Source organism: Aspergillus candidus (assembly GCF_002847045.1).
Source record: "Aspergillus candidus strain CBS 102.13 unplaced genomic scaffold BDW47scaffold_6, whole genome shotgun sequence".
NCBI classification, from domain to species: domain Eukaryota; kingdom Fungi; phylum Ascomycota; class Eurotiomycetes; order Eurotiales; family Aspergillaceae; genus Aspergillus; species Aspergillus candidus.
Genome location: NW_020194011.1, coordinates 615,970 through 629,773, shown reverse-complemented (window position 1 = coordinate 629,773; position 13,804 = coordinate 615,970). Strand labels below are relative to the sequence as shown.

The window sequence follows — 13,804 nt, the reverse complement described above, 5'->3', positions numbered from 1 at the left end:
CGACTTTTGCGGGCGATGGTATCAGTACCAGATATTGATATTATCACATACCTAGTAGTCTTCATAGAACTCGGAAAAAGCGCCTAGAAAATGTATCATATATTATACACATTGAATGAATATATATAAAATGAAAATAAGAAAAAAGGAGAAAGTAGAAAAGAAAAGAGATGCTAAGAATAGCCTCCATCAACACTAACAGCGACTAGTCAACGGTTGAGTTCCCTGTTTGTTGCGGCACCAAGGCCAGAACCGCACAGTGGGTGGCTCTCGGCGCCCGTAATAACTTCCTCCGGACTCTCTTCCTCTGCTTCCACTGGCGCAACAACCTTTCAACTCCACGCAGATCATACCACAATATCTTGATACCCCCTGTTTATTTTCAGTCCTATAATGAATAATCGCCAAACCTAGTTGTCCACCCGCATACTCCCCCCTTTTGTTTTGGAATTCCGACACGACTCCGATCGACAGTCAAAATTTCACAATCCTCCCCCGTCGGTCGCGTCCTGAACACACCACCCCCAGAACGTTACGACTGTCTGAACATCACTATCAGACATGGCTGAACCTCCAGCGAAACGTGCTCGACGGGTCGATAGCTCGACAATGTGGGATATGAATGACCGGAAAACGCGCTCCCCAGAACCGGAACTCGGAGTGACCAGAAGTCCTCGGCGGGACCGGGATGATGTCCGTCGCGACGATCGGCGATATCGCTCGCGTTCCAGAGATCGCAGAGACAAACGGCGGGATCGTTCCAGGTCCAGAGACCGCCGCGGCCATGACCGCGACCGGGGGAATAGAGACAGGGACGGCAGGGGAATGAGGGACAGAGAGAGGAGCCCTAGTCGGGAAAGATACCATGAGAGGCGAGGTACGTGTGCTTTGTGTTTTTACGGGACTGTATCATACATTGAACTAACTGGTCGGTAGGGAACCCTCCGCCCAAAGCAGGGAGATACCGCGATCGTTCCCGATCGCCAATCCGCAACGGGAACAGAGATGCATCGAGGACACCGCCGCCGAGAGGCCCACGAGGGGACCGTCGAGGGGATCGCAGGGATAATCGGACACAGAAACAAGAGGTGTTAGACTCGAAGCCCGACATTCGATCGAGGGATTCGATGGATATGGATGTCGATGATACTGGGGAAGACGACATCGATGCGATGATGCGCCGCAGCATGGGTTTTACGAGATTCCGGACCACCAAGAACACCAAAGTTCCTGGGAATGATGTCTACGGAGTGCGGAAGGAGAAGAAGACGGAGTACAGACAGTACATGAACCGTGTCGGAGGTTTCAACCGGCCGCTCAGTCCGTCACGGCAGTAGAACAATTGACTTCTTCTCCTTCTTCTCTCCCTCCTTCCCGTCCTTCTTCTTGACAATTTCTTGCCATGTCACTTGCGTTTTATACTTCTGTGTGCACTTTTGCTGGCCTAGCACTGTGGCGATGTGTTTATTTTCTCTTCTTTTTCTTTTGTACTTTTGAATGCATGGTCGGAGTAGGATTTGGCGAACCGTTTCTGTGCTCCAACTTTCAACGGGTCTTGCAGATATGAGGCCACACTTGAGTTATCTGGGAATCTATCGTGAATTGCCTGTTGTTTATGTTATGTGATGTGGTATCTATGCTTAGGCAATCAATATACAGGCTTGGCACATGACTTTCAAATGACGTATGCTTCATAGCGCCCCTCGTCCATCTTCCAACACAACACCTGTTCCATCTTCCTATGCCAATAGCTTCTCTACGAACTTTAGGATCCCGGCTCGCGCTGTACCGCACAATGTCGACTAGTAACGAGCGCCGCGAAATCGTGATCATCGGTGTGTGCTCCCGTCGGACCCTCTACCCCGCTCACCAACCGTCCTAACATCTCTGCCCCAGGTGGCGGTATCATCGGCTGCTGCTCAGCGTATTACCTGACCAGACACCCGTCTTTCGACCCCTCTCGCCACTCCGTGACTCTCCTCGAAGCGAGCGAGATCGCAGGCGGGGCGAGCGGCAAGGCGGGCGGTCTGCTGGCACAATGGGCGTACCCCAGTAGCATTGTGCCATTGAGCTACAAATTGCACACCGAACTCGCGCAAGAACACAATGGACAAGATCGGTGGGGCTACAGGGAGGTGAACTGCGGCCAGCTAGTGGCACGGGGGCGGCCGCTCAGTCAACAGAACAAGAAGGGCGGGGAAGAGCACAAGTCCCTCGAAAAGCGAAGCGCGGCGGCATTGGGCAAACTGAAATCTGCCAAAGTCCCTGCTGACTTGGACTGGATTGAGCCTGAGCTGTTAAGAGGCTACGAGAGTATGAGTGGTCCCGGGGAGACCGCCCAGGTCCATCCTTATCTCTTTACGACGTCGATGGCGAAATTGGCTGAGGAGAAGGGTGCGAAGATCACGCTCGGGTCGGTTACAAATATCTCTTACGACGGAGATGCCGTCCAGTCGGTCACGTACTCAGACAAGCAGTCGGGCGAGTCGCAAACCATCCCGGCGACAGATGTTGTTATCTCAGCTGGGCCGTGGACTAGGTCCGTCATGCCGGAAGCTCCCATCACGGCGATGCGCGCGCACAGTGTCGTCATCCGACCTACGCGACCTGTCAGCGCGTACACGCTTTTCACTAACATTGAAATCCCCGCCAATTTCGACCCGTCGAAGCCCTCGCGTCCGACGGTCGCTGCGCCGGAGATCTACGCGCGCCCTGACGCTACGGTCTATGCCTGTGGTGACGGTGATCAGACCGTCCCGCTCCCGGCTACCTCAGCCGATGTCGAGGTAGACCTTGAGAGATGTCAGGATATCGTCAACGAGGTTGGGAGTGTGTCTGACGAGCTGCGCGATGGAGAGATTTGCGCGCGCCAGGCTTGCTACCTGCCCAATATCCGAGGAGGCCCGTTGATCGGTCACGCTGGAGCCAAGGGCTTGTACCTTGCTGCTGGACACACATGCTGGGGCATCCAGAATGCCCCTGGCACTGGAAAGGTGATCAGCGAGTTTGTATTTGATGGGGCCGCGAAGAGTGCAAAGATTGGCGCTCTTGATCCGCGGAAATTCATATAGAACCAAGGATACGTCGATAATACACAATCTACTTACTTTAGGATGCTTCCATGCATCCTACTTTGTTCCTTAATGATAGCTTGTAGATTCAAGACAAACGAAGCGCAAGTTGATCTATGACGCAAGCCAGTAGAGACAGTTATGTAAGTATGGTTCCTGACTGGAGCTTGGACCACGTAATTGCGGAGGTAAATACGCTCCTCCGCTCAAGCCAGATCAACCCCAACAATCTGCGGACCTACCGAGAGAAGCTTAATGACCACCCCTCAAACCGTGAGATTAGTGTCAATATCTCTGATGCGTTCTCGTTGAGAAAATGCATCGTCTCAATATATACGCCCTCTGCGCATTGGCGTTCCATTCCCTCGCCGTTTTCGCCAGCCAGGCCTCGGAACACGATACATCGGTCCTGGCGAAAGAAGCCGCTAGGGCGAACAACCAGTCGCTGCTATGGGGTCCCTACAAGCCGAATCTGTATTTTGGGGTGCGGCCTCGGATTGCGAATAGTTTGTTTGCCGGGTTGATGTGGGCAAACGTGGATGATTATGGCACGGCGCAACAGAGTGCGTATAGGAGATACCTACTGTCCTGGTTCTCATTTGGCATTGTTCTGTGCTAACCCAGCTTTCCTTTGTGAAGACTTTAGACACACCTGCGAACAGAACGAAGGCATGGCCGGATACGGCTGGGACGAGTACGACATCCGCAAAGGCGGCCGGCAGACGATCCACGATGCGGGCAACTCGGTGGATATGACGATTGACTTTGTCAAGGTCCCTGGCGGACAGCATGGAGGCAGCTGGGCTGCTCGTGTCAAGGGCGTGCCTCGCGACGATGCGCCCCCGGACCAGTCTACCTCTGTTATCTTCTATGCTGCGTTGGAGGGGCTGGGTGACCTGGGGGTGGAAACCGAGGTGGACCCTCGTGGCTTTGAGGATAATGTCAAGCTCGCGGGCTCGACGTTGGACCTTGGTGACTTTGCGATTGATGTTACTGCGGGACCTGCGAGCAATGAGCACCCTGAGCATACGCATCCGACTTGGGAGGATAAGCCGTTGGACCGGACTTTCGTGTCTAGTGCCACTATGCCGCCGGAGCATCTTTGGCAGACGAAGGGTGAGTTGCTATTGCTCTGCTCAATGAGATTTGGTGGAATAGATGCTGATATTTGTCGAAAAGTGATTATGTTTGCTCAGATGAAAAACGAGATCAACCAGTGCATCGAAAAATACGGAGCAGACGATCCTCCCCCGGCTCCTCAGGTCTTCACCATTCCTCACCACCCTGGAGACGGAAACATTCATCTTGTACAGAAGGTTTTCAAAGGCGCGTTCGAGGTAAGCTTCTTTGACTGACGTGCTGAATGACAGCTGACTGGCCAGTTTGATATCCTGTTCTCCTCCGGATCTGCCCCCAAACCGCTGACATGTAAGACTTCGTCCAATGGCTATGACGAAGAACGATTGTTCGTTTGTACTGACTGTTCTAGCCGAGTCTGTCACCGCTGAGATCGAAAGCGCCTCGCTCTCGTTCAGCGACCGTTTTGAAAAGGTCTTTTCGCCGCAGTCGCCATTCGATTCTGCGGAATACTCGCAGTTTTCCAAGTCCATGCTGTCCAACCTTGTTGGCGGCATTGGGTTCTTCCACGGGACCGATGTTGTTGACCGTTCCGCAGCACCGGAGTATGACGAGGAGAACGAAGGTTTCTGGGAGGAAACGGAGGAGGCCAGGGCTCGAGCTCGGCCTATCTTTGAGGGACCTAAGGATCTCTTCACGAGCGTTCCCTCTCGCCCGTTCTTTCCAAGAGGGTTCCTTTGGGATGAAGGGTTCCATTTGATTCCAGTGGTGGATTACGATACAAGCCTTGCGTATGATTTACTCTCCGTCCCCAGCATCAAACTCTTGTCTTCATTAGCTGACATGAACAAGGCTCGAGATCGTCAAGAGCTGGATCAACTTGATGGATGAAGATGGCTGGATTGCTCGCGAGCAGATCCTAGGCGCCGAAGCCCGCAGCAAAGTTCCCCCTGAGTTTACGGTCCAGTACCCTCACTACGCCAACCCCCCGACCCTGTTTATCATCCTCGAGGCTTTCATCGACAAGTTGGATGCCAAGAAAAACATCTCAACGGAAGAACTTGGCGGAGATGTTCTGGATAGTCTCCGCTCTGGTTATGTGCAAGAAAAGGAGCTGGGCGAGGCTTACATCCGTTCGATCTACCCACTTCTGAAGCGACACTACTTCTGGTATAGAAAGACACAGTACGGCGACGTCAAGTCCTACGACCGCGAAGCATTCTCCACCAGAGAAGCATACCGCTGGCGGGGCCGTTCAATCCAGCACATCCTGACATCCGGCATCGACGACTATCCTCGCGCTCAGCCACCGCACCCTGGCGAGCTGCACGTGGATCTCATCAGCTGGATGGGAATGATGACCCGCGCCCTGCGCCGTATCGCCGAGGCCGTTGGGGAAACGGAAGATGTCGAGGAGTTCAAGGTTTACGAAACGGCCATCGAGCGGAACATCGATGACCTCCACTGGGATGACGAAGCGCAGACGTACTGCGATGCTACCATCGATGAGTTCGAGGAAAGCGTGCACGTCTGCCACAAGGGGTACATTTCCCTTATGCCCTTCCTGACGGGCATGCTTGGTCCCGAGAGCCCCAGGCTCAAGGCCATCCTGGATCTGATCGCCGACCCGGAGGAGCTCTGGAGCGATTATGGGATCCGCAGTCTTAGCCAGAAGGATGAGTTTTATGGTACAGCGGAGAATTACTGGAGGAGCCCTATTTGGGTTAACATCAACTACCTTGTGCTGAAGAGTCTTTACGTGAGTTAAACTCCCTACACATGACTTGTCAATGACTAACCGTTCAATCTTTAGGATCTCGCACTTCAGGAGGGACCTCATCAGGAGCAAGCCCGCGAGATGTACTCCAGCCTCCGGAGAAACCTGGTGGAGAACGTGTTTGAGAATTGGAAAGAGACCGGGTTCGCGTGGGAGCAGTACAACCCCGACACAGGCAAAGGGCAGCGAACCCAGCACTTCACTGGTTGGACTAGCATGGTGGTGAAGATGATGTCGATGCCCGATCTTCCCGCCGGTGGGAACAAGGGCCATGACGAGCTGTAGGAATACGCAGATATAGCTTATGTAGGACAAAGTACTAGTAGTGAGTCAAAGAATGCGACAGTTTGTACACTATTGTTATCCAATCCCACCAACGCCCGACTCCAGCATGACCGAATGCACAAGTAACGTTGACTTAATGTCGTCGAGAGCGGCTTGAGCCCCTTTCCCTTTCCCTGCGAGGCCGGTCCTCTCTGCGTCGGACGTGTTCTTCACCATGTCGTCTGTCCCTGCTACCAGTCCGTGAATGAGATCGCCGTCGCCGGCGTTCGTGATCGCGGGAACGCGACCTGTGACGATGGCTCCGATGATGACGGTCCCGATCATCACGATGCCTGCGGTGTCTGCGCTCTCGCTCCCTATCTCTATCATCAGGATAGTCCCGCCTCCGGTCCCGTCCAGGACTCCGACTCCGACTCCGTTCACTCCTCCGCCGTCTTCTCTCCCTCGGCTCCTTATCAAACCCAACACCCTCAAGCCTATCCCCATCATCGAACCTCGCCCCAGACGTAGCCTTGCCCCCATACGAACCATACCCAATACCCTTCGCCCCATCCTCCTCATCACGGTCCTCCTCAGCAGCCGTATCCCGAACCGCTCGCGAAACATCCTTCTCGCCCAACGGTATCATATTGGCGTTCGACCCCCCCTCTCCCCCCTTCGACGGAACGGGAAGACCCAACGCGACCGCCATAGCCTCTTCCTCGGCGTCCTTAACACGTTGTCTCTCATCGCGCTCTTTCTGCGCCCGCTCCTCCTCGTTGTCGTCTCCCCGCGCATACCAGTTCAGATCTCGTCCGTGTTGCCACCGGCCGACGGGCGCCATCACCGAGTGGCCGAGGTAGTTCTCGCGGTGCGAGGAGTCTTTGACGTCTGACCATTTGAAGTCGCCGCGACCGCCACTGATAAAGGCATTTGGGTTAGTAGCTTGTTTTGTGAGATGGGAGAGGGGCAGGGAAGGGAGCTTACCGGCTGCCTTCTTTCCGAACACCTGCGACAAGGTCCATGTTGACAAGATATCCAAAATAAATCCCCAAGGTCGTGGTAGATAAGGAGGCCGTGGAGTTAAGACAGGTTATTTGGATTGGACGGAGGAGAGTTGCGGCGAGAGCTCCGCATGTGGCACGTGCGCCGTCCAAGGCGGCCAATGCCGTGAGAAGGTGGACGAACTGACTTCATCGTCCGCCATAACAGAAAACGCCGCACATTTGAAAAGATAACTTCCCGGATTGATTTACTCGCGGCTGCTGGAAAGCTACTACAGGCGGCTCAGTTCTCCGGTCTTTGTCTCCTCCGCGTTGAGGCTTGACAATGATGAGTACTATTATACTGTCAAATCTGCTGTTCAGTGATAGGGCCTTGTCGACTGGTGTGATGTCATTTGCGTCTTTATATATGCGCCCTTCGTGATCCTGCTATATTAGAATTGATTTATACGCTGTTTGGTGGCCGTGGCGGATTGATTCACGCCGCTGGATTGCCTGATACTTTGGGTTGCGGGCTTTGGGCTTGGCTTGCTCCAGAGCGCGCCCCTCCGCACCATACCAAAGTCTGGATTCCTGGGTGATAACTTTTGAGGATGGCCTCCAATAACAACCCCCAGCGAAGGCTGTCCGGGGGAATGGCTCGCTCAAGAGAAGGGCTACACATGAGACCGTTGAATGTAGAAAAGGGGCAGCAAAGAGTGTGTGGTGCTATTTCTTCCATTTGGACATGTGACAACTAACAGTGTCTTCTAGTTCTCGTATGATCTCCTATTTGCATGAGACAATCAACAGAGCTGAACGATGTCACAGAGCACACGATACATTTCCTCCTCAGACAGCAACATGGCGCAATAATTTGGTGAGTTGCGTGTCCATGGGTTTGAGGTGCGCGCTCCGGCTAATGATCTGAAGATTGCACTCTCGCAACGTCGTAATTTACTGTTTACTGCGTACAGCCAGCGGATCTATGTCTGGGAGCCGGCGGGGTCATCGCAGACTCTAGGCTCTAAACCTAGAATGATCATTGCCCCCGTTATGAAAGAACCCAATAGCGCTGGCTATATTTCGCCAGTAACTCCGCACGCAATCAACAGTATCCTCGTCGATGATCTGGGTCGTGAGGAGGTATTACTGCTGGCGACTGATTCTGGAAATGTCTGCGGGTATCGTGTCGAAGCTATATATTCGGCTCTGGCGCGAGCCACAGAGGGTAACGAAGAGTGCCCCCTGGACGGATCTCAGGTCGATCCGTTTTTCGTCGAGTACGTCGAAGCCAGTGCCTGGGGCCTGGCCATCCACAAGTTTGCTCGATTGATTGCTGTGACCGCGAACACGGGTCTGGTGACCGTGTTCGCTTTTGCCCTGGTCAACCCGGCTTCTGGACACAGCCATGATTCGACGGTTCATCCTGAGGAAGAGGATGACTTCACTGACTACGGCCAGACCTGGCTAGACATCAAAACCAGTGAGCATTTCAAGCAGTTGCGGAATCTCATGCCGGACAAACACCGGAAGCGAAACATCAGATTGACGTATACCGGCCATTTTTCGAACATCCCCTCTGTATCTTTTTTTAACTGCGACCTGGATCCCAACGGCACGTGGATGGTTAGTACGGATATTGACAACAAACTCCTTGTCTGGAAAGTATGGGAGAGTCTCGGTCCGTTCAACGTGTACCATTTCAACGATATCAGCTTCAAATCGTTCCCGGAAACCCTGGGCAATGAGTAAGATCTTCTTCGTCCCTCGCTGACTTTCGTTGTCACTAACCGACCCAGCATTGAACGTGGTTGGACCGTCTTGGCTCTGGATCCGCGGACTTTTCATTTACTCAAATCCACCGAAGAAGCGTGTGGAGGACTTCCTCAACGTCGTTTGAAAGACGGACAGTCGATGCTCGACCTCACGAAGCTGAGCTCCCGCATACCTAATGCCTCGCACATATACAACTACTTCCCTCCTGTTGCCAAGCCCGAACCGGAACAGCCGGTCTTACCTGACATACTTGGAGCAGATTGCTGCATCACCAGGGACAGCCGCTCAGCAGGGCCTATCCGGCACGGAAGAGGGAAGCATGACAGTCTGGATTCTGGCAGATCGCACCCTTATCATGCAGGCAGCACGACGCCTTCGGACCGAGCAGAAATAACCCGACCTCCAACCTCTGCCAGCGGCCTGCGTCCGTCTGACTCCGCGGACGCATTCAGTCATCGGGCCGTTGACGGGTCTATTCGCGAAGATACCGCGAGCCATGAGGATACTTCCGACGAGGACATGGTCACTGAGGTACCAGCAATTCAAGAAAACACCGATGCGATCTTCCAGGCACTGGACGAAAATGACGATGACACAAATGAGAACCCCCTCTTTCCCAGAAATGGACCATTGACAACGCCAGAATTCCTCCGGTTCGCACTCTCAGAAGCTCTCGGGGGCGATATCCACGGCGCGGAAGAGTACTTTGACGACTACTCGGCCATCGACGAGGACACCTACGACGACGACGATGACGACGACCGGGAAATGGACGAAGCGGACGACGATACCTCGGAGAGTGGCGACGCATCCACATCGGGTGCGGCCGCGTACCAGGTCTTTGATCGTATGTCCCGTAGGGCCTTCCCCGATGATCCTGGACTGTATGGGCAAGCGGAGACGGCGCTAATAGGTCTTCTTCCCCCGGCTCCAGCTCCCCTGACGTCGAACTTCCCCATCCTCCACTTCTCCCAGACGGACATCCGCCTCATCCCCCACCCCTTTGCCTCCCATGCCAGCGTCGTCTGCGGCGCGCCCCTCCGCCAGCCCTTCACACACCCCATCGTCTCCATCCGCGCCTGCGACCGCTTCAACATGGTCAAGTACATCCCCGAGCACGGCATCGTCGTCGCCGCGTCGCAGAAAGGCCGCGCCGCCGTCATCGCCCTCACCGAGTCCGAGTCCACAGGCCTCTCCTTCCGCGTCGACTGGATCGTCCCCTTTGAGAGCCAGGAAAAGTACGGCGACCGGCCCCTCATCCCCCTCCTCGGCATGACCGTCAGCCCCATCCAAGGCTTCGAGATGCCCCCAGACGTGCCTTACATCCCTCGCGGCGTGGACGCCAGCGATCTCTCCTTCCGCTACCGGTGTCCTCCCACCGACGACGCAGACACACCACCCTCCCACCCACCATCCCAAATCACCCAACCACACTTCTCCTCTACCCCTCAAGCATCCAAATCAACATCAACATCCACCCTCCACAGCAGAGACACCCACAATGACACCGCCCAAAAAAGAGAATACCCCCTCTCCCTCCCAGAATGCCACGCCCAAGCAACAAACGCCTACCAACCCGAAGAGCCCTGGCGCGGATGGAACCCCTCGCGTCGGTACCGGGTGCTTCTCATGTACGCAGACCACACGGTCATGAGCTACGAGTTCTGGTACAACTGGAACACGGCGGGCGGGGACGGGCACGCAAGCGCTGCAAACGAGGAAGAGGAAGATCAGTTTCTTGTTGTTTAGTAGCAGTAGCCTTTCTGCCTCTTCTTTCTATCTTCTGATGTGTTTTTTTTGGAGATGTACTGGATGGGGATGAGGAGGCTGGTCATTACCTACTGAGCAAAGCGCCTGCATATTGATTGATTGGGCTTTCGGGATGTTGTTTGGATTTGAGTTGAGTTTAGCGGGATCCTTTTTGAGTTGTTTGTTTATTTGTCTATTTATTTATATACTTCTTTTTGCATGCATACATATTCAGTATACCATCAAGTATGAAACCGATAAAGCTTGGTTCTTCAAGCAGTGATGCTTGTATGTACTATCAACCGCAGATATGGACTATTGGCGTGTATAGAAAATCATGTCATATATTGTAAATCCAAATATGTATTTGTATATCCCTTTATCACAGAACATTAAAGACAGGCCGCATGAAGAAATACACACGACCAGAACAAATCAAGCCCGCTGGATCCATGGTATACACGAACGGAGTAAAAGAAGTAAATAGAAAGAAAAGAAAAGAGGAAGAAGAAGAAAAAGAGAAAGACATCATAATCCATATCAAAGTGACAAAAGCAGGTCTGTACATAGCCAGCTGGCTAGACTGTAACGCTAAAATCCAAAGCAAAACAAAGCCTTCGTTGATACATATTGTAGGTAGTAGGTAGGCGTCGTCACGTCATCAATGCAAGGTTGAGTCGTACATACACAAGATTGTATGGGTGGTAAATCGTAAAAGTAATGAGATTAGGGTGAAGGAACGAGAAATGAAAACGACCCGGGAATATCCGGGGAGATAGAAGCAGTATACCTTCAAGGCAATGATTTTGGATTTCTTCATTATGACCAAACGGCGGTGTATGTGAAAACGATGTTGCGTAAACTTTTGTTTTTAAAAGTCATCGTCCAGTTCGTCACTATCCCATTCGTCTTCGCGGTCGTTTAGGACCAGATCTAGGAATCGTTGGAGACCCGCGCGTTGCCGGGCTTGAGCATCGTCGGCATCAGCGTCTGGTCGGCCCCGGACTTCGGCCATTGCCCGTGCCTGTGCTTGTCTCTCGGCGGCGGCTGCCCTCCCTGCAGCGTCGAGGCCATGGCCATTGCGACCCCGCTCACGGTTTCCGGGGCCGCCGCCTCCGGGGATGCGTGGAGGAGCGGGGGCTGGAGGCGGAGGTTGTCGACGAGGGATGTTGTCGGCCTCGTTCTGGAAATCCCACGCGGGGAGATCGTCGTCATCACTGTCGTCCTCAAGGAGCTCCGCGGGGATCTGGTGGAGGATCGCGGCGCCGTCAGGGTTGAGACCGTCGCCACCCTCCATGTCCCAGAGTCTGTTGTAGCAGCTGCTGTTGAGCTCGTTGAAGTGGCGGTAGGGGTTGTCCTCTAACAGCCAGCTCGAGCAGAGATAGCAGAAGTGGGTGTCGCATCTGAAGCATTTCATGTGGTTGCAGCCCATGCGTTTCTGACAGGGGGCATTGCATGTTGGGCAAGCGGAGGTGTACCGCCTCAGGTACTCCTCTGTCGCCTTCTCTTCCACCGACAGCTCGGCCTCGCGACGAGGAAAGCACCGAACCAATTCGCCATGCCATCCCTTTTTACATACGCAGCAAAAGGCATAGTTGCAGTCTTCGCAGATGGCGACCCGATCCGCCACGGGAGGTAGTTGGGCCTCATCGCCCAGGGGATCGAATACCGGTCCGCCTTCCTCTTCGTCGGACGCATCCAGGTCCTCTGACATAGGGTCCTCCGGTTTTGGGTGTTTCTTCGAACGCGCGGCCCCCTGGCACCACTGGCGGGGACAGTACACGGTGGACTTGTCCGCCTCCAACTTCTTCTTCCGCTTCAGAAAAACATAGCGCTGTACGATCTCCGGTGCGAGTGGTATCTGGAGGAGCTCGCCCGGTGTCAGAGTTTTCCCGTGCTTCTTCCGTCTGCTCGCCGCGCCTTTGACATTCTCCTTGTCGAGTTCCTTGGCGCAATCGGGGTCGAGGCACTTGACACAGTCCACATCTCCCTCAGTGATGCAGTTGTTGTAGAAGTCTTGCAGACACGGGACACAAAAGACGTGACCGCAGAGATGGCGATGACAAATGGTGCCCTTCTTTGGCTCCAAACAAACACCACACTCGAAGGTCTCTTGTTCAAACTTGTCTCGTTCGGTCCTGCTGTTGAAATCCAGCAATGCGACTCTCAGTTCGCGAGGAAGCCGCACTTCTCCGTCTGGGATATCGTCGATTCCAAACGCCGTCTCCGCCAGTTGCTGGAGATGATCGATATACGTGTAAACCACCAGACCCCTCCCACATTCTTCCCAAAGACGCTCGCAATCGTCTATGAGCCGCTGGACAATGTCAGACGGTAGCCAAGGAGGGTCGGTGCGAAGTTGGACGCGAGGCGAGGAATCGGAGGGATACTTTTCGGGAAGGTCGATCTCGAGACGGAGGGAAGGCAAATAAGAGATGACGTGGACATCCTTGTTGAAATCAACCGGCACAAGCTCGTCGAATGATGTGGGCGGGGTCAGAATCGTCGGGAGCTCGACGTCAGTGTTCTGATGGAAGCATACCCGCAGCGGGGTTGACGGTTTGACGGGTAAATCCAGAACAGCCCGGAACGGCGAGGCGGGGTCGATGATGATCTCGGGGTATATGGCGGAGATGGTAGACAGTTCAACGGAGCGGTCGTCCTCGAGGAGCATGTCGGAGTCTGCCATGATCGGGGGAGGAAGACAGAAAAGAAGAGCAAAAGAGGGGAAATTTGCTTGATCGATTGTGACCCGGACCGATGGATAAGCAAGTGGTGCAGGCAATCAGTGGAGCTTCAACGTCGGCATGCAATGGTCGCCACGTCAGTCATAACCGGAATCGTTTATATAGAGTGTTGTCTCTGATCTTGTCGCTCGTCACCGTCATTCCTCTGGCAGGAGGGGTCTTCCCGGGGAGGCCAAAGACCGAGAAGATCGGCCGGCAAGCATGGAAATTGACCGCTAATATGACTCCAAACCGATAGCACCAGTAGAAGCGAAAGTCAGGAACGAGAAGGTATAGAACCAAGTCATAAAAGATCGATAGAAGGGAGGCGAGAAGAGAAGGGGGCGAAAATAAATAGTGAGGGGAAAGGGCAAAAAA

The 13,804-nt window shown here is 53.9% G+C and overlaps 5 protein-coding genes across 5 annotated transcripts; 3 read left to right on the top strand and 2 right to left on the bottom strand.

Annotated features, from left to right (window-relative positions):
- Positions 1 to 561: 561 nt before the first annotated feature.
- BDW47DRAFT_123175 (FAD dependent oxidoreductase-domain-containing protein) lies at positions 562 to 3,071 on the top strand (the record flags this gene model as incomplete). The annotated part of the gene is made up of 4 exons (XM_024816002.1): positions 562 to 877; positions 937 to 1,320; positions 1,770 to 1,835; positions 1,897 to 3,071. The coding sequence occupies 4 exons, from the start codon at positions 562 to 564 to the stop codon at positions 3,069 to 3,071; spliced, it is 1,941 nt and encodes a 646-aa protein (XP_024675134.1).
- A 210-nt stretch (positions 3,072 to 3,281) lies between these two features.
- On the top strand, positions 3,282 to 6,261 carry cwh41 (mannosyl-oligosaccharide glucosidase). The gene is made up of 7 exons (XM_024811457.1): positions 3,282 to 3,634; positions 3,711 to 4,187; positions 4,251 to 4,408; positions 4,454 to 4,499; positions 4,561 to 4,939; positions 5,001 to 5,907; positions 5,962 to 6,261. Exons 1-7 carry the CDS (start codon positions 3,388 to 3,390, stop codon positions 6,208 to 6,210), a joined length of 2,463 nt encoding a protein of 820 aa, XP_024675133.1. The 5' UTR covers positions 3,282 to 3,387; the 3' UTR covers positions 6,211 to 6,261.
- Positions 6,262 to 6,266: 5 nt separating this feature from the next.
- On the bottom strand, positions 6,267 to 7,398 carry BDW47DRAFT_75469 (MMtag domain-containing protein). Its single transcript, XM_024819767.1, has 2 exons — positions 7,177 to 7,398; positions 6,267 to 7,109 (listed from the first exon to the last, which is right to left on the bottom strand). The coding sequence occupies exons 1-2, from the start codon at positions 7,212 to 7,214 to the stop codon at positions 6,344 to 6,346; spliced, it is 804 nt and encodes a 267-aa protein (XP_024675132.1). The 5' UTR covers positions 7,215 to 7,398; the 3' UTR covers positions 6,267 to 6,343.
- A 43-nt stretch (positions 7,399 to 7,441) lies between these two features.
- Positions 7,442 to 10,921, top strand: BDW47DRAFT_100528 (uncharacterized protein). Its single transcript, XM_024811456.1, has 6 exons — positions 7,442 to 7,891; positions 7,947 to 7,951; positions 8,004 to 8,052; positions 8,106 to 8,923; positions 8,975 to 9,798; positions 9,886 to 10,921. The coding sequence occupies exons 1-6, from the start codon at positions 7,787 to 7,789 to the stop codon at positions 10,698 to 10,700; spliced, it is 2,616 nt and encodes an 871-aa protein (XP_024675131.1). The 5' UTR covers positions 7,442 to 7,786; the 3' UTR covers positions 10,701 to 10,921.
- A 650-nt stretch (positions 10,922 to 11,571) lies between these two features.
- On the bottom strand, positions 11,572 to 13,374 carry BDW47DRAFT_115671 (RBR-type E3 ubiquitin transferase; the record flags this gene model as incomplete). Its single annotated transcript, XM_024814827.1, has 1 exon — positions 11,572 to 13,374. The coding sequence occupies one exon, from the start codon at positions 13,372 to 13,374 to the stop codon at positions 11,572 to 11,574; it is 1,803 nt and encodes a 600-aa protein (XP_024675130.1).
- Between the last annotated feature and the right edge of the window lie 430 nt (positions 13,375 to 13,804).

Excerpts from the sequence above, each read along its gene's own strand:
- cwh41 (XM_024811457.1), top strand. The coding sequence starts at position 3,388 with ATGCATCGTCTCAATATATACGCCCTCTGCGCATTGGCGTTCCATTCC. Across the intron at positions 4,500-4,560 it reads TGCCCCCAAACCGCTGACAT|CCGAGTCTGTCACCGCTGAG; the intron begins GTAAGACTTCGT and ends TGACTGTTCTAG. Across the intron at positions 4,940-5,000 it reads GATTACGATACAAGCCTTGC|GCTCGAGATCGTCAAGAGCT; the intron begins GTATGATTTACT and ends GACATGAACAAG.
- BDW47DRAFT_75469 (XM_024819767.1), bottom strand. The coding sequence starts at position 7,214 with ATGGACCTTGTCGCAGGTGTTCGGAAAGAAGGCAGCCG. Across the intron at positions 7,110-7,176 it reads GTTCGGAAAGAAGGCAGCCG|TGGCGGTCGCGGCGACTTCA; the intron begins GTAAGCTCCCTT and ends TGCCTTTATCAG.
- BDW47DRAFT_100528 (XM_024811456.1), top strand. The coding sequence starts at position 7,787 with ATGGCCTCCAATAACAACCCCCAGCGAAGGCTGTCCGGGGGAATGGCT. Across the intron at positions 8,924-8,974 it reads CCGGAAACCCTGGGCAATGA|CATTGAACGTGGTTGGACCG; the intron begins GTAAGATCTTCT and ends TAACCGACCCAG. Across the intron at positions 9,799-9,885 it reads CGCGTACCAGGTCTTTGATC|CTCCCCTGACGTCGAACTTC; the intron begins GTATGTCCCGTA and ends CCCCGGCTCCAG.